Source organism: Hyperoodon ampullatus (genome assembly GCF_949752795.1).
Source record: "Hyperoodon ampullatus genome assembly, chromosome: 10".
Classification (NCBI taxonomy): domain Eukaryota; kingdom Metazoa; phylum Chordata; class Mammalia; order Artiodactyla; family Ziphiidae; genus Hyperoodon; species Hyperoodon ampullatus.
Window position 1 is genome coordinate 74,284,965 of NC_136923.1, and position 24,179 is coordinate 74,309,143.

General features: G+C 50.8%; 2 protein-coding genes across 2 annotated transcripts in view; one reads left to right on the forward strand and one right to left on the reverse strand.

Annotated features, from left to right (window-relative positions):
- CUL9 (cullin 9) overlaps positions 1-9,840 on the forward strand; it is a gene marked incomplete at its 5' end in the record, with an annotated part of 35,694 nt that extends 25,854 nt beyond the window's left edge. Inside the window, 15 exons of the mRNA XM_079712818.1 lie at positions 218-363; positions 514-643; positions 792-991; positions 1,447-1,697; positions 2,677-3,022; positions 5,914-6,054; positions 6,183-6,347; positions 6,513-6,676; positions 7,044-7,137; positions 7,664-7,738; positions 7,887-7,997; positions 8,129-8,246; positions 8,576-8,709; positions 9,324-9,397; positions 9,480-9,840. Of these exons, the coding sequence (XP_079568944.1) occupies positions 218-363; positions 514-643; positions 792-991; positions 1,447-1,697; positions 2,677-3,022; positions 5,914-6,054; positions 6,183-6,347; positions 6,513-6,676; positions 7,044-7,137; positions 7,664-7,738; positions 7,887-7,997; positions 8,129-8,246; positions 8,576-8,709; positions 9,324-9,397; positions 9,480-9,693 (2,363 nt within the window). The 3' untranslated portion in view covers positions 9,694-9,840. The remainder of the gene's footprint in view (positions 1-217; positions 364-513; positions 644-791; positions 992-1,446; positions 1,698-2,676; positions 3,023-5,913; positions 6,055-6,182; positions 6,348-6,512; positions 6,677-7,043; positions 7,138-7,663; positions 7,739-7,886; positions 7,998-8,128; positions 8,247-8,575; positions 8,710-9,323; positions 9,398-9,479) is intronic.
- Positions 9,841-10,398: 558 nt separating this feature from the next.
- Positions 10,399-12,933, reverse strand: DNPH1 (2'-deoxynucleoside 5'-phosphate N-hydrolase 1; the record flags this gene model as incomplete). The annotated part of the gene is made up of 4 exons (XM_079712647.1): positions 10,399-10,532; positions 10,713-10,825; positions 10,994-11,066; positions 12,522-12,933. The coding sequence occupies 4 exons, from the start codon at positions 12,931-12,933 to the stop codon at positions 10,399-10,401; spliced, it is 732 nt and encodes a 243-aa protein (XP_079568773.1).
- Positions 12,934-24,179: the final 11,246 nt, after the last annotated feature.

Here is a 24,179-nt window from a genome sequence, read left to right on the forward strand (position 1 = left end):
GCGCAGGGCTAGGCTCAGGGTGGGCTCCCAGGTCCCTGTGGCAGACACAGAGGAGGCTGAGCTCTGGATGCTGGACGAGGCACCTCTGTGTCTGTGAATGCTGAGCCCTGCTCCCCACAGAGACGAGCAAAGTTGGGCGAATGGTGCACCCTCACCTCAACACTGACCCCTTGTTTCCCCTACTCTGTCTCCACATTTTCCCTCAACACTTTCCCAGGTCAGAACCATCCAGTCCTGGACGTGGGACCACATCGGCGACTGCAGTGGACATGGCTGGGCCGGGCTGAGCTGCAGTTTGGGGACCAGACCCTCCATGTGTCCACCGTGCAGATGTGGCTGCTGTTGAATTTCAATCAGACGGAGGTGCCTCAGCTCCTTGGCCTCTCGCTGTCTTCTTCTCTGCTTTGTCTGTCACTGTTCTTCTCAAGTCTCTCCCTCCTTCCTTCTGTCCTCCCTCTTATTTTCCTTTCCCTTGACTGTCTTCTCCTGACTGGCCCTGTTTCTCCTGACCAGGAGGTGTCAGTAGAGGCTCTGCTGAAGAATTCTGACCTCAGCCCCAAGTTGCTGCTCCAGGCACTCCTGCCCCTCACCGCTGACAGCGGCCCTTTGACCCTGCAGGAGGGTCAGGACTTCCCACGTGGAGGTAGGTCTGAGGGGGGCTGGGCTGAGCCTCTGCTCCGAGGGGCGGGGCTCCCCGGGTGGGGGTGGTGTAGGGGGTGAGGATGGGGTCCCCTTGCCCCCACTCCTCTGTCCCTTCCCCTCCTCGGGCGCTGACTGGGAGCGGGTTCCAGGTGTGCTGCAGCTCCGTGAGCCTGGGCTCTGGCCCCGTGGGGAGGCCCTGTGGCTGCTACCTCCCCAGACGTACCTGAACGTAGAGAAGGATGAGGGCCGAACCCTGGAGCAGAAGAGGAACCTCTTGAGCTGTCTTCTTGTCCGTATTCTCAAAGCCCACGGAGAGAAGGGCCTCCACATCGACCAGCTGGTTTGTCTGGTAGGCAGAGGAGACCATGATGGTGGTGGGAGAGGGAGGGAGTCGTGCTTGGGGGTGGGGTTGGAGGCAGGGGTCATCACAGGGAAGGTGAACTGTCTCAGCCCAAGACCTGGAAGGGTGACATTTCCATTTGGGTTTTCTATTCCCGACAAGCAGTTAGACAGAAGGTAGAGACCAGACATGAGTGCTGACCATGTGCCAGGCTCTATTCTAAGAGTTTACGTGATTAAGTCATTTAATCCACACAAAAATACTATGAGATAGGTGGTGGTGGAGTTATTATTATTATTACTATTATTATTGTTGTTCTCATTTGACAGATAAGAAAAATGAGGCATGAATTAGTAACTGGTCCATAGTCACACAGCTAGTAAGGGCAGAGCCGGGCATTGAACCCAGGCAAGCTGGCTTCTCTGGGTAAAAGCGTCCCGCCTGTTTCCTCTTCTCCCGTCCAGGTGCTGGAGGCCTGGCAGAAGGGTCCAAATCCCCCTGGAAGCCTGGGCCGCGCTGTTGCCGGGGGTGTGACCTGTACCAGCACCGATGTCCTCTCTTGCATCCTGCACCTCCTGGGCCAGGGCTACGTGGAACGACGGGATGACCACCCCCAGATCCTGATGTATGCCAGCCCGGAGCCCATGGGGCCCTGCCGAGGTCAGGCAGAGGTCCCCTTATGTGGCAGCCAGACCTCCGAGACCTCCAAGCCTAGGTAGCCACCCCTAGCTCTGTCCCCTTACTGCCACCCAGGACAGACAGCACTGCAGTGACATGGGAGGGTTCGTAGCGCCAAAGTCAGGCTCCCAGTGGAAAAATATTTCCTGTCTTTCTTTGTCTAACCTCATTTTCCCTGTCCCTGTTATCTCCCCCATTTTGCTAGCCTTCATTCCCCCTCCCAGCACTGTCATCCCCTTCTTTGCCTCCTTCCCAAGCAGGGGCCTTGCTCTCCTCAGCCTCCTAAAGCCAGCCCTTAGGCAAGGGACCCAGACATGTAAACTCCTTTCTGGATGTCTTTCATTCTAAGCAAAATTGAAATATTACGCAGATATGTATTGAGTACTAACCATGCACTTTGCTCAGTGAAATATACAAATTCTAGCTTTCAGGAAGTCTGTTCTACAGAGGAATTTGCTGTAGGATTCCCCTAAGTAGCTGGCACCCCTAAAGCTTTTTACATCAGCTCCAGTTCACCAGGAGTTGTTACGGCTCTATTTTTATGCCTGCTGTTCACACTGTGTGTAAGGCAAGTTCTCTAGAGTAATCTTTCTCCAACTTTCACATGCACACACGTTCAAATTCAGTTGAGCTCCCGGTGACACTTAGGCTGCTCGTCCACAGACCGCACTTTGAGGCGTAAAGCTGTAGCTTGTTTCTCACCAGACACGCTGGTAGTATTTTGGGCAGGACCTGCAGTAGGATTGTCCCATCCACTGTAGGTCAATCAGCATCGTGACCCCTGCCCACTAGATTCCTGTAGTGCCCCCAGTCATTGCAACTGCCAGCCCCCCACTCTTACAAATGCTTCTGTGGAGGCTGTGCTCTGACAGTTGGTTGGATGGTTATCCTCAGGTTGGTTAAGCAAGTGTGGATGGAGATGTGCAAGCGGGGACTGGGGGACCAGGGTGGGGTTCAGCTAGCAGGTTGGATAAGCAGGGCAGCGAGACTGACCGCTGACTCTTCTCTCCCTCAAGCCCGGAAGTTGTGGCCGCCCTAGCATCCCTACAGCTGCCTGCGGGCCGCACCATGAGCCCCCAGGAGGTGGAAGGGTTGATGGAGCACACGGTGCGGCAGGTGCAGGAGACGCTGAACCTAGAGCCAGACGTGGCTCAGCACCTTCTGGCTCATTCGCATTGGGGCGCCGAACAGCTGCTACAGCGCTACAGCGATAACCCCGAGCCACTGCTGCTGGCGGCCGGGCTGTGCGTCCCCCAGGCCCAGGCTGCCCCTGCACGCCCGGACCACTGCCCTGTGTGTGTCAGCCCCCTGGAGCCCGACGACGACTTGCCCTCTCTGTGCTGCATGCACTACTGCTGTAAGGTAATTTTGCTGCATATTATAATCACTGGGAGCTTTGAAAAATCCCGATGCTCAAACTATACCCCAGACCAGTTAGAATCTCTGAAGGTGAAACCCAGGCATCTGGAGTTTTAAAAGCTCCTCAGGTGATTCCAGTGTTCAGCCAAATTTGAGAACTATAGGTAGATAGGTAGGTAGATAGGTAGATAGATAGATACACACACACATACAGAATTAAGGTACTTTCTAAATGAAAAGTGTTATGAAATTGGTGATGACTGTAGTTTATGGTTTCCTTATCACCATTCAAGGCTCTTTGTCCCAGAACATCATCACTTATTTTTACCATATATACTCTCATTTAATATAAAAATAAGAAGGAATGGTTTAAACCAAAAAATAGCACAAAAGCAGAGGGAAGCATGAGAAGTCAGGCTGCTGTAAAGCTGAGGCAGAGAAGGCTGTAGATGGAGAGGGAGTGGTCCTCACAGGGGGAGGGGCTGAGGCAGGAAGCCGGGTACTGAGTGCCTCATCTTCCCTGCCTCACAGCTTGTGGGACCGGTGCCCAAACCATCTACTTAGCAGGATGAGCTCCCTTGTTGCCCTGAATTCTAGTCGCCTCTCTCAGCAGCGCTGCCCCAGTGGTGGGTGACCGGGGCTGTGTGCGTCTGCATGCGTGTGTCCTTGTACTTTTTTCTCCTTCCCTTTTGCTCGGCTTCAGGTTACTCTTCTCACATAACTGCCTCTGCTCCCTTTTTCCAGGTTCTTAATTATTTCCTTTACACTTTCACTTTTTCATTCAACTAATACTTGTCATGGACTTACTACGTGCACAGCTCTGGGTGCTGCGTGAGGGAGTGGGGAAACCCCAACTGGCAAGGACCCGAGAGCTAATACTAACCACAGCTAATATTTATGGGGGACTCACTCTGGGCCATTGTGCTGTTTTACACACATCATCTTGCTTAATTCCCAAAATAGTTCTGTGAGGTAGGTGAGCAAACTGGTGGGACAGCGGAAGGAGAGGCGATTTGGGAGGTGGACAGGGGCCCAGATGGGTTGGGTTGGTGGACAGTGGCCTTTAATTTATGGGAAGCCCTGGTGGGTTTTAAGCAGGGAGATGATATGATCTGATTTCCATTTTTGAAAAGATCACTTTTTGTGGAGAAAAGACTTGGGTGGAACAAGAGTGGAAGTAGGGACACTGTTGTACAAAGAGGCAAGAGTTGGTGGCAGCTGGGCCTAGGGACAGTGAAGAGGGGAGTGGACGGATTGGGACGCATTTGGAGATAGAGCTGACAGGTATTGGTGGCTTAGGACAAGGGAATCAAGGCAGTTCCTGGGTTTTTGACCTGAGCATCTGGGAGGAGGGGATGTGTCATCTTTTACTGAGTTGGGGAAAATGTTTGGGCTGAAGGGCAGATTTTTGAGGGGAAATTCAGTCTGTTTTGGCCAAGTGAAGTTTGAGCTGCTTTTGCTTTGTTGGACACCTGTGTGGGACTGGCAAGTGGACAGTGGAGTTTTGAATTTGGAATTAAGTGGAGAGGCCTGGCTGGCAACACCCAGGGAGAGAAGAGCAGGCCCAAGCTGTACCCCGACCCTGTAGAAGTGAAGAGACGGGGAGCCGGAAAATGGGACTGAGGAAAAGCAGGCTGATGGCAGAGGTCCCAGCCAAAGGGGAGCCAGTGGCAATGCAGGAGCGATCAGACAGGAAATCCTGGGGTCTGGAGCAGTCGGAGGTGGCTTCCCAGGGTGAGGCTTGAGTGGCAGAGGGCGGGAGGGGCAGTCCAAGCTGGAGACCATATTCCACTTGGCTGGGCAGCAAAAGCCAAGGGCACACCCAAAGCAGAGGGGCTCCTTGTGGCGGTGGAGTGGGCTCTGAACTGAGATGCTGGCCTTAGTCCTACAGGGCAGGGCTCCCACCCCATGGTGGTGAGGGGCCCTCATGGCCTGTGTGCTTGCAAGCGTGGGGGTCTGACTTTGGAGAAGTTTCCCCTGTATGATCTCAAAAATGCAAGAATTTTGCATTCAACTTCCCAGTTTATCTGGGCTTGTTTCACTATAGAAGGGGTTCGTTTTGTTTAGTACTTTGAGTGAAAAGAGTCTGGTGAAGTGTTTCTTATTTATCCTGGAGCTTTGAAACCACCTGGGGGACTCTCCAGGGGTTGGATGCATCATTTGGGGAAGCTCAGCCGCCCGTCGGCAGTGTGAGGGAAAGGGTCGTTAATGGAGTCTTTTGGAGGCTCGGGTGCTCATGGTGTCAGGAGCGATGGGGGAAGGGAGCGCACTGATGGGCCCGGCTCCCGCAGCAGTTGAGGGGTGAGGGGATGATGGCCTGGGTTGGCGCGGGGCAGTGACGTGGAAGCAAGAAAGGGATTCAAGAGTTGTGACAGCTCCAGCACTGGGGACTGGGGGAGCGGTGGGGTGGCTGATTGGGATTTGGGGGTGCAGCTGGCGAGGCTGCTTTGTGGAGGAGGCTGGGTCTGGGGAAGCGGGAGCATCGAGACAGGCACTGAGGTGAGCAGTGGAGCGGGAGGCGAGGCTGCAGCTGTGGCGCAGTGACCCTGGCCAGGCCCCCGGGCCTCCTTTCTCTCTGACCTTCTTGCTGTCTCCAAATCTTTCTTAGAACTTGAATCTTCTCCTTTTTCTTGATTCTCTTTTCCCATTCCCTTCACATCCATCCCAACAATAGTTATAATTACGTTACCACGGTCTGCACATCCGCAAAGTGAACTGTCATTTGGGCCAATCTCAGGAAGACCCATGGAGGCCGGAAAGCTTAGGGTCAGTTTCGGGGTTGTAGAAGCAGGCTTGTCCCTGGCCTCGTGCGCCATCGGGGAGGGGTGCTAGGTGAGTCACACTTGTGCTGCTCCCGCGCTGCCCCTGAGCGGCTGCTCCTGTGTCCCTCCCAGTCGTGCTGGAAGGAGTACCTGACAACTCGAATCGAGCAGAACCTTGTGCTGAACTGCACCTGCCCCATTGCCGACTGCCCCGCCCAGCCCACGGGGGCCTTCATCCGCACCATCATCTCCTCGCCAGAGGTCATCTCCAAGGTACCGCCTCCTCGGAGAGGCTCCAGTGCACAGCCCCAGGAAGTGGGCTGACACGCGGCGTGGGGGGGCCCAGAGGTGTGGCATCCGGAGAGCCAGGCCCTCACCTCGTGGCACCTGCGTCCCCACAGTACGAGAAGGCCCTCCTGCGTGGCTACGTGGAGAGCTGTGCCAACCTGACCTGGTGCACCAACCCCCAGGGCTGCGACCGCATCCTGTGCCGCCAGGGCCTGGGCTGTGGGACCAGCTGCTCCAAGTGCGGCTGGGCCTCCTGCTTCAACTGTAGCTTCCCTGAGGTGGGTGCCCACCCTGGCTCTGTCCTGGAGCCGGGATCCACACCTCTCCCTGCCACCCACAAGGACTCTTCCCTGTCCTCCCCACGCTGCCGTCCTCCAGACCTGACCTCCCCCCCTCCCCGCAGTAAGGGCTGGGCTGCGTCCTCACTGCCCCTCCTGCTCTAGGCGCACTACCCTGCCAGCTGTGGCCACATGTCTCAGTGGGTGGACGATGGTGGCTACTACGATGGCATGAGCGTGGAGGCCCAGAGCAAGCATCTGGCCAAGCTCATCTCCAAGCGCTGTCCCAGCTGTCAGGCTCCCATCGAGAAGAACGAGGGGTGTCTGCAGTAAGAAGGGGGCACTGTGGGCACCGGCAGGGTCGGGGGGCATGGGAGAGGGTGGGAGGCCTGGCGGAAGGAAGGGGCAGTGGGCCTACCCGAAAGCTCAGCAAACAAGGGCCGTTACTCAGCCCCCTTCGCTGCACCCTCCAGAGTGATTCCTGGGTCTGAGTGTTCCTTCCCCCACTTTTAAGCCTACGCTGTAGAGGGGAATTCAGAAGCCAGGGTGTGGTCAGTAAGGATTGGTAAGGTTAAGGAGACTAAGAGGGCATGAGAGGGACCAGGGCATCTTCAGTGGTGTGTCCAGGCCCTGGGCATTCCTGCTGTGGCCCTGGCCAGAGGCAGGAGCCCTCTGACCAGCTAGCTTCCTCCACAGCATGACTTGTGCCAAATGCAACCATGGATTCTGCTGGCGCTGCCTCAAGTCCTGGAAGCCAAATCACAAAGACTATTACAACTGCTCCGCCATGGTAAGGGCCCGGCGCCGGGAGGAGGGGCAGAGGCCCAAGGGCGGTGAGGATGAGGTGCTGCTGCAGGGCCTGGGCACAGACGTCTCTGTGTCCCAAGCAGCCGAACAGCTGTTGGGGCGAAGGCTCAGTGGGGAGAAGACAGAAGCCACCTGGGCCTACAGGTGCTGAGAGTTCTACCTTGGGAGGTCTGTGCATGAAGACCTTCAGCTCCGGAGTCAGACGTCTCACACCAAGGTGGCTACAGAGAGGCCAGGGCGGGCTGGTCGCTCCCAGGAAGCACCAGCCCAGAGCAGAGCAAGGACTCTGAGTCAGAGCCTGGCTCCACTGTGTACTCAGTTAACCTGTCCAGGCCTCAGCGCCCTTATCTGTAAAAGGGGATGATAGTCTGACCTACCTCACAGTTATGAGAATTGAATGAGAAAACCTGGGTAAAGCATCCGAAGGCCTCCATGAATGGTAGTTGGTCTGATTATTAACCTCCTGTCCTGCCAAGCACCCGACAGCCCTCTTGACCTGTCTTTACCAGGTAAGCAAAGCAGCTCGCCAGGAGAAGCGGTTCCAGGACTATAATGAGAGGTGTACTTTCCATCACCAGGCCCGGGTGAGCAGCGGGGGAAACGGCTGGGTCGGTGAGGAGGTCAGAGGGCTGGGCCAGATGGCCGGGCAGAGGCTAGAGGTCCCAACGGGACGAGCGCTCTTCTGACTGGGTGGGGATGCACGTGCTGGCACTGACCGCCTTCCCTGCGCAGGACTTTGCTGTGAACTTGCAGAACCGCGTGTCTGCCATCCACGAGGTGCCCCCGCCCAGATCCTTTACCTTCCTCAGTGACGCCTGCCGGGGTCTCGAGCAGGCTCGAAAGGTGTGGGGCGGGGCAGGGAGGTGTTGTGCCCAGGGGTCTGGTGGGCTGGGAGAGGGAGGGAGGGAGGGAGGGAGGGAGGAAGAAGCTGGTGGGAGGCGGCCTCAGCGGGAGCAGCGGCCTGGGCTCCGCAGGTGCTGGCCTACGCCTGCGTGTACAGCTTCTACAACCAGGACACGGAGCACATGGACGTGGTGGAACAGCAGACCGAGGCCCTGGAGCTGCACACCAACGCCCTGCAGATCCTCCTGGGTGAGCCCCCTGCCCACTCAGTGCTCTCTCCTGCCCCCTCTCCCCCAGCACCCACCCCCGACACACAAACGGGTGGGTGACCAGAGCCAGCTGCCCACCTTCATTCGGTCCCCTTCCTGTCCTTCATAGCCTTATCACCGTTACAAAGTTCCAGTCCTCAGGTACACAGTACACAGCCCTTCACCCGACCTTTGCTTTGGTTACGACCCGTCCCCACCTCTAGGCACTAGGCCCCGGTAGATGTGGGTGGCACATAGTGGGCGTCCAGTATGCATCTGTGGAAGGACGGGAAGAAGGGAGGGAGCCCCCGTGCCCTGCCCCCTCTGCAGAAGAGACCCTGCTGCGCTGCAGAGACCTGGGCTCCTCACTGCGCCTCCTGCGGGCGGAGCACCTCAGCACGGGCCTGGAGCTGCTGCGGCGGATCCAGGAGCGGCTGCTGGCCATCCTGCAGCACTCCACCCAGGTAGTCGCCCGCCCGGCCTGGCTGCCCTGGGGGATCCTGAAGGAAAGGTGTCAAGGGTAAATGGACCTGGCGTGCATCCCAGCTCCCAGGCCTGCCCCTTAGCCACCTGGCATTTCCTGCAAAATGGAGTTGGTTATCCCAGATCAAGGGTATTTGGCCAGTTGCTTGCTCCCCAGAATCACTTGGGGAGCTTCTTCAGAAGACTCTTTGCAGATGTGGATTTAGAATCCTAGGACTGGGGGCAAGGGACTGGCATCCACCAGAATAGGGGATCTGAGGTTCTTTCTGGCTCTAATACTCTGATGTCAAGTCTAAAGTAGGAATCCCACCCTCAGGGAGCTTACGGACTGGTAGTAACTTGGGCAGAAAAGGCGTGAACATACATGGGAAGTGGGGGTGGTGCCTCACCGCAGTATCCTGGGTCCCTGGAGACCACCTCTGAGTCACATTACACAGAGGCAGTGGCTTGTGGAGGGCGGTGCTGAGCGGGGGCATTCCTGGCAGGGGCCGGGCCCCCCTCGGCCCTCAGAGGACGCTGGGTGAAGCGAGGCTGGGCACAGAGGCCCCGTGTCCTCTACTCTCCTGCTCCCCGCATCCTCCCGTCTCCTTTCCAGGATTTCCGGGTTGGTCTCCAGAGCCCATCATCAGAGGCCCGGGAGGCGAAAGGATCCAACGTGCCCGGCAGTCAGTGAGTGGAGGGGGCGGAGCCACCGGGGGGGGGCGTGGGAGGCGCTCGGCTTCCTCTGGGGCTGAGCGAGGCGCTCTCCCAGGCCCCAGGGCTCCTCGGGGCTGCAGGTGGAGGAGGAGGAGGAGGACGACGACGACGACGACGACGACGAGGACGATGTGCCTGAGTGGCAGCAGGATGAGTTCGAAGAGGAGCTGGACAATGACAGCTTCTCCTATGACGAGGAGTCTGAGAACCTGGACCGAGAGACTTTCTTCTTCGGCGACGAGGAGGAAGACGACGAGGGCTACGACTGAGGGGTAGGATGCAGGGAGCGCTGGAGCCGCCAGAGTCCTGGGGCCACGGGCTCAGGAGTGCACCCTCCCCGTGTCGTGAGGGTAGGCGGTTACCAGTGTCTGTGGCACCGTCTTCTGTTCACTGAATAAACTTCTTTTTTTCATATACTTCTCCGGAAGCAGACCAGACAGCTTCCTCAATGGGCCACTTCAACTTGCCCCTCCATCGCACACACCCAACCCTCCTCCTCCTTTACTGTTTTCTTTAGGCGTCCAGACTTCCATCCTCAGAGAAAGCCCACGGCAGACCTGTGTGACTTACACCGATAAAGGGAAATAAAGGTCCACGTGATACAGGGCCAGGTACGGGCTGGCCCACTTGCCCCAGACCCAGCCCTGCATCAGAGACAGAGAGGAATGGCCACTCCCACGATCGATCAGCTTCCTCCACACTCCTGAGTGTTCCTGGGGGGAGCTTGAGGGCGTTAGGAAGTATCCTCGTCTTGGGAGCCTGTGGATCTTTAAAGGGTCTCTACATCTTGAAGTGAAGTGGGGTGTTAAGAGGATATTACGGGGGACCTGCCCCCACCCCACTCTCACACAGACGGAAAGTTAGAATGTAAACATGCCATGAATCTGGTACTGGGGCTAAGGGGTAGGAATGGTACTAGAGCAAGTCTGGGGTCAGGAGAATTTAATGAGCTGGGGTGAAGTCAAGTAGTGGGGTCAGGGGAGCAGCCACCGCTCGGGAGGATCCCCTGCAAAGTACCCATCCAGCACGGCCGCCGCCTCTGCCGCCTCGTAGCCCCACACCTGGACCTGCGAGCCTTCGGCTGATCCCCGGATCGTGGCTGAGAGCGCTGGGAAGGAGGAGGGAGGTGAAGGTGGCTGCCTCCCACACTCCCCCCTCCCCTCCCTTTCCTGTCCCTTTTTGGGTGGGCACTGTGCTCAGAGCCCCCACAAGGAAGGAGCGGAGGGTGGGGTCCTCAGAGAGCTGGGGAGGGAGGCAGGGGCGGCCATCCAGGGCTGGGGGTGCTCACCTTGGTCAGACTGCGGGCGGAACAGGCACAGGACTGGTTTATTGCGGGCCACGGCCCGGTCCAGCTCGTAGCCTATACCCAGAGAGGGCTGCTGGGCCACTTGTACACAACAACTGGGAAGAAAGAGGAGACCAAGGCTCACTTGGGCTTGTAAGGGAGACATGACAGAGTCTGGCTGTAATGGGGAGGGAGCTCTAGAAAGTCCCTTCTAGGTGGGGAGGCCAGGCGTGTCCAGGGGATCTAAGGCCCCAGGGGAGTTTGCAGGCAGGGGGGAGCGCCACTCATCCTCTGCCTGCTGCAGCCAGGCCAGGTCCTGCTCATGGATGAGCCTGTCGCCCCCAGCAGCCTCTTCCCCTGTGGTTGAGGGAAAGCTGGTCAAGGGCCCGCCCTGGTCCTCAGTCCCTCTCCTCTGCTGTCGACTCCCCCCGCAAGGCCCACCCTGCTCATGGAAGCGGGGAGCCAGAAGAGATGACCTCCAAGGGCCCACCCAACACTAAGATTCCATGAAAATGAGTGAGGAAATGAAACAGCCCGAAAGAAAAATTTACTCCTGTGCAGGGGGATGTGTGATTAGGGCCAGAGGAGTGATACAGATGAGATGAAGGGAAGGAAGAACTAATTCACCATGGGTCCGTGATCGGGGTGGAGAGAAGGAGGAATCGCATTCCAGGTGGGGGAAAGGCAGGCAGTAGCAAGAGGCTGGCCCCGTGCAGGGAAACTAGGGCCTCATAGGCTCTCAAACTGTGGTGGGTATGAGAACCACCCGAGAACTTGACCAAACTACAAAGACCCAGGTGTCAAAGAGCCCAGGCCGATCTCCAGGTGATTCTCATAGCCAGGTAAGTTTGAGAACCAGTGCTGGAATGCAGAGTGTAACCAGTAGGGGTGTTGGCAAGGAAGGCAGGAGAGGCGCTGGGGTCACGGCAAGGAGCCCAGCTTTCCAGCTTGATTAAACTCCACTAGGAGCACAAGGCTCACAGCCCCCCACATCAGAGCAGAATAACTGGAGAACTTCTTAAAAATAGACTCTAAGGCTGTATCCCATAATCTGCATTTTCAACATGCTCCCGCAGATGATTGTTGAGCACAGTAAAGTTGGAGAGCCACCAGGCAGGGGGGCACAGACCCTGAAACCAAAAAGACTTAAGCTTCAGGGTCCCTGGCTTGCACAGGCCCTTCCAAAAGCCCCAGCAATTGTGATTTCGTCTTTTTAAAGAGGTTGCCCAGAACTGCATTGGGTCCCTCAGATCCTGGATCTGCCCCTGGTGGGGAAAGGGGAGAACATTTAAGGTTTTCTGAGAAGTACAAGAGTTCTGGCACCATTTCCAAAGTAGAAAGTCAGCCAGATTCCGGGCCAATCACGCCGCAGGAGCAGCACATACTGGTAACAGATCAGAGGGCCTGAGAGAGACGGTGGTCGCGGGAGCTGGGGTCTGTCGGGTCTGAGGGAGGGCTGATACCTCGGCCCAAAGAGGGGTAGCAGGAGAGAAAGCTTTAGTCCTAGGGGGGAGACAAGATGCCAGCGGGTGAGGCATCTCGCTGAAGCTGCCCGGCCCACTCCCGTTCTGCTCCTCTCTACAAACGCCTCCGGAAAAAGCCCGACAAAGTTTTCCAAGGACCCAGAGGTCAAGATAGTAACTGAATGCGGAGAGTGGGCTCACAGGTCGGACGCACGCGGGCAGCCTTTCCTTATCGGGCAGGGGAGGGGCCCTGCCGGGAGCTTCCCCGCAAGAGAGCGGGCCTGGGTCGAGGGGCCGGACCTGGCCTCGCCCTTCTGGCCGTCCGCGCCCCGCGCCCCGGCGGCCTCACCGTCCGCGCCCTGATCGGCGGCCGCCAAGTGCTCGGTGAGCTCCGCCCCAAAGCGCGGCAGCCGCGACACGATCCGCCCGTACAGCTCCCGGTCCTCGCGTCCGCCGGGGATGCTCCCGCCGAAGTACAAGGAGGGGCCGCCCGGCTCCCCGTGCTCCGGCCGCCGCCGCCGCACTTCCCTCCCCGCGCCAGGGGGCGCCCGCCTACGGCACGTGATCCGGCCAGCCCGCGGGGCTCCGGTGCAGGAGTGTCCACACTTGTGAAACGGAGACGTCAACAGTACCCACGTGTGGGAATCCACCGCCTCCCGGACTTCTTTAACTCGTCCAGGCAGAAGGCGGGGTCCTCCCGATCTTATACACTGCTCCCCGCCGCCCCCAGGCCACCGCGTCTCTGCCAAAGGCAACTTCATCCTGCCAGCTCCTCAGCTCCCAAAGCTTGCAGTCAGTTTTGACTCTTCTCTTTTCATCAAACCCTACCTCCAATCCATCGGCAACCCCTACGGGTGGCTTCTCCTTTCCAAATAAATAACAGACTCTGACGCCCACCTGTTGGGGAACCAACCTTGGGTCAGCCCCACCCCCACCCCACAGTAAAGCCTCTCTGCAGACGCCTGGTTGTGGTGAAGGAAAGGGCAGCGATTACTGCAGGGCTCCAAGCAAGGAGTTCAGGACAGGAGCGCTCAAAAAACCCAAACTCCCCTTTGGGGTTCAGGAAAGCATTTTTAAAGGCCAGGCGAGGGAGGGGAGTCCCAGGGCAGGAGATTAACTTGAGCACAATTCTCTGATTGGTTGATAGTGAGGTAACGGGCCGTGTCACAGGGGTGAACATGATCAATCCTCAGGTTCCCTTAGGTCTGGGGGCTACGAGCTCATGGTCATCAGGTAGTTAATTTCTTCCATTTGGTGGTGATTTGAGCATCTGTCAAACAACTCAGAAAATGTGCAGATACTGTTATCTAGGTACTTCAGAGAGCAGCTAAAGCAGAGGATATGGGAGAGGAGTCTGTCCCGGGAAGACCCCATAAGGTCCTGCGTGGTTACACCTCCACCACCTCTCTCAGCAGCCTCCTCACGGTCACCTCACTTCCCTGCTACACAGTCTGGTCTCCAGCGGGGGAACCCTGTGAACACATTCGTTAGGTCATGTCCTCCTCAGCCAAACCCTCCAATGGCTCCCACCTCACTTGGGGTAAAACCCAAAAGCCCTGCAGTGGCCCACCAGCCCCACCCGATCTGGTGACCCTCTTACCTCTCTCATCCCAGCTCCATTACTCTCACTGGCTGTTTTGCAGCCACGCTGCCTTTCTGGCTCTTCCTCAAGCAAGCTGGACATGCTCTTGCCTCCGATCCTTTGCATTTGCTGTTCTCTGGAGCCCTTTTCTCCCAGAGAGCTCCCTGGTCACTCCCTTACCTCCTCCAAGTCTGTTCAGGTCACCTTCCCTGACCACCCTCTTCAATATGGCAGCCTCCCATCCCTATCACCCTCCTGTGCCTTGTCTTTTCTCCTCTCATTACCATACAACTGATTAATTTTGTTGTATGTCTTTCTACACTCAGTAGAATGTAAATCCCCAGAAGGGCAGGCATTTTTCTCTGTATTTTTATCCCCAGCTTCTAAAATTGTGCCTGGCACATAGGAAACATTTATCAAATATTTGTTGAATGAATGAGTGGATTAAATGAGCAGCTGCATTTGATAGCACTTTGTAATCTGCTCAGCCCTAGACTAAGCTAATAGAAGCAGAGTCTGCAGGGAGCCAGGCAAACACACCATGGCTCACTGGTAATAACAATGATTTCTCCCTCATTTTATTTTGAAAATTACACAAATATAGGACAAAAACTTCAAATGGAATGAGAGAGTACACAGTGGAAAGGGAGACCTGAGACCCAGATCCCATTCCCCAGAGGAGCGCATCATCGGAGGTTTCTTCTGAATTTTTCCTGATTAACTATAAAATACCAAAGCATGGGGTGACAGAGCAGACACAATAACCATTTTTTTATTTTTTATTTTTTTATTTTATTTTATTTTTTTTGCTGTACGCAGGCCTCTCACTGCTGGGGCCTCCCCCGCTGCAGAGCACAGGCTCCGGACGCGTAGGCTCAGCGGCCATGGCTCACGGGCCCAGCCGCTCCGTGGCATGTGGGATCCTCCCGGACCGGGGCACGAACCCGTGTCCCCTGCATTGGCAGGGGGACTTCCAACCACTGCGCTACCAGGGAAACCCAATAACCATTTTTTTTTAATGCAAAGACACAAAGAGAAGGCAAAGACATCTTAGGCTATCTCTGTCCTCTGATGGACCCAGCTCCAAAGATACACGAACCATGGGGCAAACGTGTGTGCACAGCTGTGCACTAGTGCTCTCAGCACCTTCGCACACACAGCCACAGGTGCATACTTAGGAGGCTGGCCTCAGGGGCCAGAGGCCTTGAGGGGCAACCTCCTTCACTCTCCCTACCCTCGGTCATGCCATCCTCTGGTTTTCACCACAGGTGAGGAACACACGTGCACATATAGACACAGAGCATCTTGTTTCTGCCTCGGTGTCTTCAAGAAAATAAGCCGGCCTCCGTCTCCTTAGCTCCCACACTTCTAACGTGCCTAGCATCCCCACCTCAGGCTGAAGGAGAAAGAAGAGAGAGATATTTTGTCTGTTTCTCTAAATGCGATATAAAGCCCTGCGATTGGTTCTGTGTCCACAGTTGAGTTGGGTGAGGATGCAGAGCCAGCCACGGCTGGCAGCTCAGATCCTTGCCTCAATGCAGAGAGGCCTGAGTCGGAGGGACAGGGCACTAAGTGTTGGGCTGGGGGAGCAACGGTGGTGGGCAGGTCAGTGTATCCAGCTTGTATAACAGTAAAGGGAGCAGCAGAAGACTATCTATTGCATGATTGTATTTAAGTGAAATGTCCAGAAAGGGCATATTTAGAGATACAGAAAGCAGAGCAGTGGAGGGCCGGGGTGGGAGTGGGAACTGACTGCAGGGTAGGGCCCAAGGAAATCTTTTGGGGTGATGGAGATGTTCGAAAACTGGACTGTACTGAAGACTGCACAACTCTATAAATTTACAAAATATTAAATTGTACACTTACAAACGGCAAATTTTATTGACATGTAAGTTATTCCTCATAAAGCTGTTTTTATTTATTTATTTATTTTTATAAATTTATTTTATTTATTTTATTTTTGGCTGCGTTGGGTCTTCATTGCTGCACGTGGGCTTTTCTCTGGTTGTGACGAGTGGGGGCTACTCTTCATTGCGGCGCACAGGCTTCTCATTGCGGTGGCTTCTCTTGTTGCGGAGCACAGGCTCTAGGCGTGTGGGCTTCTGTAGTTGTGGCACATGGGCTCAGTAGTGGCTCACGGGCTCTAAAGCGCAGGCTCAGTAGTGGCACATGGGCTTAGTTGCTCCACGGCATGTGGGATCTTCCCGGATCAGGGCTTGAACCCGTGTCCCCTGCATTGGCAGGCGGATTCCCAACTACTGCGCCACCAGGGAAGACCTAACGCTGTTTTTAAAAAGGCAAAAATAAAGTACTGAAAATAGTAAGTAGTATCAATATAATGAGATTCAACAATTATCAATTTATGACCAATTTATGATCTTGTTTCACCTACATGCATATTCAACTTCCTCGCTGTCCTATTGTGATGCAAATTGGCTACGTGTTCAACACTGTCTCCATTCCCTCTGTTAATATGTTTTCAAGTATTTTTTTGTTACATTTAAAAATCTGTATGACTTGACAACTACTTAAAGGGAAGATAAGATTTCTCTCTACTAAGTGTGATACTGTGATACTTTAGGCATTAAAGCACAGCTAGTTCTTCTTTTCTAGTTTCATACTGGCATTTTAACAGATGGAATTTTATTTTAACAGACGGAAGTAGCGTTTGTTGTAAGGTGTATGTAACCTATGTTAACTTCGTGGTCTGAAGTGTCTAGCTATCAAGCGGATTCTTTAGTAGACCAAATCTTTTGTCACTGAAGTGTTCTGAAGCATAAACCTTGATGTTTAAAAGAAAAATATTCGTTAAAGCAACTTTTCATCTTCTGGCATCTACTTTTTAAAACTTCCATCCCCTGTAGTTATCAACTGCATGTGCCAGGCCTCTAGAAATTAGTATGTTAAACTGAACCAACTTGATGGGAGTCACTATCCATACATAGGGCTTATTTTCCAAAGAAAAGTATTGTTTAGAGTAGCAAGATTATAAGCCTACCTAGGCACGTTGTAAAGCCGTTCGAAAAGTAACTGAGAGCAAGTTTTGTGAATGGAAATGTAGTGCTCAAGTCACATCCTCCTTTAAAAGTTGTAACAAATACAGATGAATTAAAAAGAAGTTATGTGAGAAAAAGCAAATTGAAGATTAATTCATTTGTAATTTTTTTTTCTCTTTTGCTGCGTTGGGTCTTCATTGCTGCGTGCGGGCTTTTTTCTCTAGTTGCGGCGAGCAGGAGCTACTCTTCCTTGCAGTGTGCAGGCTTCTCATTGCGGTGGCTTCTCTTGTCTTGGAGCACAGGCTCTAGGCATGCAGGCTTCAGTAGTTGTGGCACATGGGCTCAGTAGTTGTAGCTCGTGGGCTCTAGAGTGCAGGCTCAATATGTGTGGCGCACGGGCTTAGTTGCTCCGCAGCACGTGGGATCTTCCCGGGCCAGGACTCGAACCCGTGTCCCCTGCACTGGCAGGCGGATTCTTAACCACTGTGCCACCAGGGAAGCCCTGTAAATATTTTAATGTGTCTCTAAAAAATACTCTTTTTTCTTTAAAAAATATAACGATAATACTATTATCAGAGCTGAAAAATTTAGTAAGATTTTCTTACTGTCATCAAATCTTTTATCAGTGTTCAAATTTGAATTGTATGTTTTTATTGGTATATCCAATTATGTTATAAATGTTTGTTTACAATTTATTTGTTTAAAATCAGGAGCCACAGGACCTCCCTGGTGGCGCAGTGGTTAAGAATCTGCCTGCCAGTGCAGGGGACACGGGTTTGAGCCCTGGTCCGGGAAGATCCCACATGTCACGGAGCAACTAAGCCCGTGCACCACACATACTGAGCCTGCGCTCTAGAGCCTGCGAGCCACAACTACTGAAGCCCACGCTTCTAGACCCTGTGCTCTGCAACAAGAAAAGCCACCACAACTAGAAGCTCACGCACCACAACAAAAAGAAAACCCCGCTCTCCACAACTAGAGAAAGCCCACGCGCAGCAATGAAGACCCAACGCAGCCAAATAAATAAATAAATAAATAAATAAATAACTTGATTACAACCTATGAGAGACACACTTTGATTCCGGACTCACAGAAATACAGATAACAAATATTAAAAATAAATAAATAAATAATAAAAATAAAATCAGGAGCCACATCAAGTCCACATATTGTGATTGGTTGACATGCCTTTAAGTCTATTTTAATCAACACGTTCCCCTTGCATATCTTCTCTCCTCCCCTCATCTGTCCTGCAGAGGTTCTTACAGTCTGGAGTTGACTGATGATAAACCCATAGTGCCATTTAAAGTGTTCCTTTGTGCTATAAATTGGAGTTGGATCTAGAGGCGTGACCAGATTCAGGTTCAATCTGGGGCTAGACTACGTCACAGGTGGTGGTGTGTGCTCCCATCACGGGGCACAGAATGCCTGGATGTCTCTCTTGTTTGAAGTTAGCAACCATGGATGCTCAATGCCCAGACCCATTCATTCATTCATTCATTGGATATACCAATAAAAATGTCTTAATATTAAAATAAAACTCACCAGCAGAAAACCACCTTAAGGCAAATGAAGTATAATAAAATACTCTTATAACCACCACTCATGCATGTCAAGAAATAGAGCTTCTCCCACTCAGAAGTTTCCATGTGCCCAATCTCAATCTCTGCCTCCTCATTCCCTCCAAAAGTAACCACTGCCCTTACTTTTACGGTAAGGACAAAAATAAACTTCCTTATGTTTCTTTATGGTTTTATCACCCAATGTGCATCCCTCGTCATATACTTTAAACTTCTTCATTGTTTTATAGGCCTTTTAAGTCTCTTTTAATCTATAGCTTTGGGGATACATTTTTTTAAGCATGTGTTTTGTGTGAGACACTCAGTGGGCACTCAAAGAACTAAAAAAAAAGGAGTGAAGAGGAGTCTGAGACTTGAGACTCTGTTTGGCTTGGAGAAGGGCCAGAGTTAGCTCAAGAGTAGAAATCAAATCAATGTCATGCAGGGATGTGCGATGAGTGGAGAGATTCAAAGTAGAAATCAAGCATGGGGGGTATTCCTTCCGGTTTATCCTTGCACTCCAGCCATTAACACCCAGATCAAATATCACTTCCAGCCAAGAAGGAGTAGCAGGGAGCAGATTTACCCTCCCTTATATTTTGTTTCTTTGTTTTTCAAATGTGACTTTCCTTTCTCAGAATGTTGTAGAGAGAGCAGGGCTGAGATTTTCTGCCCCAGTATATACTATACCTAATATATACTATACCCACCTACTCAGGTACATTCTTAGTTTGATTTCCTCCCCATCCCAGCGTCTAGGCTGTTTTCTTGCTGGTGACGTCATTTATGAGGACAATTTTGTGAAAGTGGGGAACATCTGGGGTCCTAGTCCTCGTCTTTCCTGGGTTGGGAATCTATAAAGGCCAAAACAGGAGACTCAGCTTTAGCACTCAGTTTTGTATTTTCTTGTGAATAATTATGAATTTTAAAATTTATTAGAAAATTTTGCAAGTATGAGAAAAGAATGAAGAATAGTATATCAAATATCCTTGTATCCACTACCCAGTTTCATCAAATCTTAAAATTTTGTTATATCTATTTCAGATCCATATATATTATATTATAATATATTATAGATATTATAAATATACATATATTACACTATCTATTGTATATATAATAGATATGTATGTATATAGTATTGATATCTATGTATAAAAATAACCTAATACCTAAAATAGATATATAATATAGTAGATAATATATTATTTATATATATGATAGTCTATACACACATAGACCTTAGATCATGCTTGTTAGTTATAGTTTTATTTTCAAACCTTCTATATCCTTACAATTTTTTTTTGCTTATTTGATTTATCAATTACTGAGGTAATTTTGTTAAAATCTCCCTTTGACAGTGGATTTAAAATTTTTTTTCTTGTAATTTTAACTATTTTTACTTTGTATTCTGAGACTAGTAGGTGAGTACAAGTTCAGAATTGTTATATGTTCTTGGTGGTATGCATTTTGTCCTTATGAAGTGACCCACTTTTTTTCCTAATAAATTCTTTTGGACTCATATATTTTTACACCTTTTGTTTCAACCTTTCTGTATTCCAAGTGTGTCTTTAGTAAGCAGCTTATATCTGCATTTTTAAAAAGCCGATGTTCTATTAATCAATGAACTTTGTCAATTTATATTTATTGTGATTACTTATATGTTTGGAAGTTTTTCCTATTATCCTGTTTCATCCTTTATATTTACTATGCTTTTTCCTCGCTTCTTTTTGTTTGTCATGCTTTCTCCTATGGGATTTTTTTTTTTTTTTTTTTTTTTGCGGTACGCAGGTCTCTCACTGTTGTGGCCTCTCCCGTTGCGGCGCACATGCTCCGGACGCTCAGGCTCAGCGGCCATGGCTCACAGGCCCAGCCGCTCTGTGGCATGTGGGATCTTCCCGGACCGGGGCAGGAACCTGTGTCCCCTGCATCGGCAGGCGGACTCTCAACCACTGTGCCACCAGGGAAGCCCTCCTATGTGGATTTTTTAAAGTTTGAGATATAATTGACATATAACATTATATTAGTTTCAGGTATATAATATAATAATATGATACACGTATGTATTTTGAAATGATCACCACAATAAGTTTAGTTAACATCCATCACCACACATAGTCATAGATTGTTTTCTTGTGTTGAGAACTTTAAGATCTACTCTCTTAGCAACTTTCAAATAAACAATACAGTATTGTTAACTACCGTCACCATCCCCAGGACTTTATTTTCTTATTACTGGAAGTCTGTACTTTTTGACCACATCAACCTATTTCACCTACCCCCGCACTCCACTTCTGGCAACTATCAGTCTGTTCTCTGTATCTATGAGGTCATTTTGTTCAGATTTCACATATAAGTGATATGATATGGTATCTGTGTTTTTCTGTCTGACTTATTTCACTTAGCTTAATGCCCTCAGGGTCCATCCATGTTGTTGTGACTGGCTGGATTTCCTTTCTTTATGGCTGAATAATATTCCATTACATATATATATATACACACATCTCCACTGACAGGACACAAGTGTTCCCTTTTCTCCACATTCTCACCAATACTTGTTATTTGTCATTTATTTATTTATTTATTTGTTTGTTTATTTATTTATTTTTGGCCACACTGTGCGGCCTGATGGATCTTAGTTCCCTGTCCAGGGATTGAACCTGGGTCCGCGGCAGTGAAAGTGCAGAGTCCTAACCACTGGACCACCAGGGCACCCCCTCTTGTCTTTTTGATAATACCCATCCTGACAAGTATGAGGTGGTATCTCATTGTGTTTTTTTAAAATTAATTAATTAATTAATTTATTTATTTTTGGCTGCGTTGGGTCTTCATTGCTGCGCATGGGCTTTCTCTAGTTGTGGCAAGCTGGGGTTACTCTTCGTTTCATTGCGCGGGCTTCTCATTGCAGTGGCTTCTCTTGTTGCGGAGCACGGGCTTTAGGTGCGCTGGCTTCAGTAGTTGTGGCGCACGGGCTCAGTAGTTGTGGGTCTCGGGCTCTAGAGCGCAGGCTCAGTGGTTTCAGTGCGCGGGCTTAGTTGCCCCTCGGCACGTGGGATCTTCCCAGACCAGGGCTCGAACCCGTGTCCCCTGCATTGGCAGGTGGATTCTTAACCACTGCACCACCAGGGGAGTCCTCATTGTGGTTTTGATTTACATTTTCCTGATGATTGATGATGTTAAGCACCTTCTCACGTATCTGTTGGTCATTTGTTCGTCTTCTTTGGGAAAATGTCTATTCAGATCCTCTACCCATTTTTAAATCAGATTTTTTCGAGTTGTATGAATTCTTTATATTTTTTAGATATTAGCTGCTCATCAGATATATGATTTGTAATATTTTCTCCCACTTCGTAGGCTGCCTTTTCATCTTGTTGATGGTTTCCTTTGCTGTATACCTTCCCATGTTTAACAACCAAAAAACTGGGAGGATACATGAAACAATGACGTTTGAACATTGGCCATCAGGCGGCCTAAGACAGTGACTCCTGAAAGACGAAACAAGCCAGGTGAGTGTATTGTCTGCAGGGTTTCTAGGCTGCAGGCAGGAGGGATCCAGGCTGAGCCTCGCTGTCTCCTTGAGCTGAGGAGATGGAAGGGGAGGCCAAGGCAGCTAGCTTGCGGGACAGAGCACAGGATAGGAGAGAGAGCTCTGGAATATTCAGAGGGTTCCCTGGGACAGTCAGCTGAGGACTGATCAGCACATATGTGTGAGGAAAGTATCGGAGGTGGGAAAAGAACCATCTGAAATGAACAGAGAGAACAATCTTTGGAGCCCACACAAAATGGAAATCATGCCTTTCCCTCCAGCTGAAAGGGTAAAACCTCATAATTCTTGGGGCATTGGGTAAATGATACCAAAGTGTTTGCCTCAATGGTGGGGAAAATTAGGCCCAGACTAGATGCTTCTCAGTTCCCTCCTAACGAAGACTTAAAAAGTAAGCCTTGAAAGGATCAAACTGTTTCTAAGTAAATTAATTGCATCCCAGAACAAAGCTCAAGAGTATTTACTGAGGCACAAAAATATCCAGGACACCACAAGGTAAAATTAACAATATTTGGCATCCAATTTAAAAAATTACACTATGGAAAGGAGCAGAAATGTATGACCTACAGCGCAAAGATAAACCAACTGAAATGGTTTCAGAAATGATTCCGATAATAAAATTAGTAGACAGTTCATTAAAAGAGTTATTACTATTCCATGTGTTTAAGAAGTTAGAAGGAAAATTAAATATGGTAGATTTTTAAAAGACCCAGGTCAAACTTCTAGAAATGTAAACTACAAAAAAAAAAAAATACATTGAATGGGATTCATACCAGATTACATGCTGCAAAAGCAAAGATGAATAAACTTGAATAAATAGCAGTAGAAACTATCCAAAAAGAAACACGGTGAGAGAAAAGACTAGGAAAAAAATGAACAAAGCTCAGTGAGCTGCAGGACAACTTCAAGCAGCCTAGTAGACAGAGTATTTGGAGTCCCTGAAGGAAAGAGAAGAGCAGAAAAAATATCTGAGTGAATTGTGGCCAAAAGTTTTCTGAACTTGATGAAAACTATAAATCCACAGATACAAGATGCTCAACAACCCCCAAGCACAAGAAACATGCATACAGGGACTTCCCTAGTGGCCCAGTGGTTAAAGATCCACCTTCCAGTGCAGGGGACTTGGGTTCGATCCCTGGTTGGGGAACTAAGATCCCACAGGCCATGCCACAACTAGAGGCAAATAAGCCTGCATGCCACAACTAGAGAGAAGCTTGTGCACGGCAACAAAGCCCAAGCGCTGCAACAAAAGATCCCATGTGCTACAACTAAGACCAGACGCAGCCAAATAAATAAATAAATTTTTTTTTTAAAAAAAGAAACATGCATACAACTACACCAAGGCACATCATACTCAAGTAGCTTAAAAACAGTGATAAAGAGAAAATCATAAAAGTAGCCAGAGGAGTAGAAAACATTACATACAGAGAAAGCAAAGAAAAGGATAACTGCAGATTTTTCATCAGAAGCAATACAAGCTAGAAGACAGTACAGCAACATTTCTAAAAAGAAAAAAGTCAACCTAGAAGTCTAAGCTAATACTCAGATCAGACTGTCTTATCTCTGCTCACAGTTCTTCAGTGATTTCCTGTCTAAAAGTCTGAGTCCTCTGTACATTGACTCTGCGACAGAGATGCTCATGCAGTAGGCTTATTGGGATGTGCTCTGAGTATCAACATCTGAGGAGGACTGAAGGAAGCAGCACTGGGCAGAGTAGATGCTGAGTTTTGACGCAGCCTCAACAGATACCTTGGCTCACCCTATCGGGGGTTCGCAAATGGGTTGTTCCTTCAGAGTGGCCTTGAGTTGGGGTGATGGTGCCAGGCCTTTGTACTCACGAGTCTATCATCGATTGGCTATGGGATGCCCCAGGAAGGGCACATGATCTTGGGCATGGCAGCTCCCTTGGTCAAGGGCAATTCCAGACAGAGAGTGAGCTGAGAGAGCCAGTCTTCAGCACCCCAGGCAGCCAGGGAAATAAATCCCTGGATTCTGAAGGAGGATCTGGATGGCTCACCACATTGTCCACTATGCTTCCAAAAACTAAATGGAGAGAATCTAATCTCCTTAGCACAGCACACAAGGCCCATCATTCATAATGTTGCACACGGTCACCCCCAGCTCACCACACACTGTCTTCTCAGCCTGGAAGTCTGTCCCACCCTCTGCCCTGGCCCCACTCATCTGTTGAAAAACTCCTACTAATCCTTCAAATTACAGTCGAGTGCACCTCCTCCAAGAAGTCTCTTCTGGCTACTTTTGCAGATTCAATGATCCTTCTTGCCAGCAGAGAGGTTAGAAGCATGCACCCTGGGGCCAGGGTTTG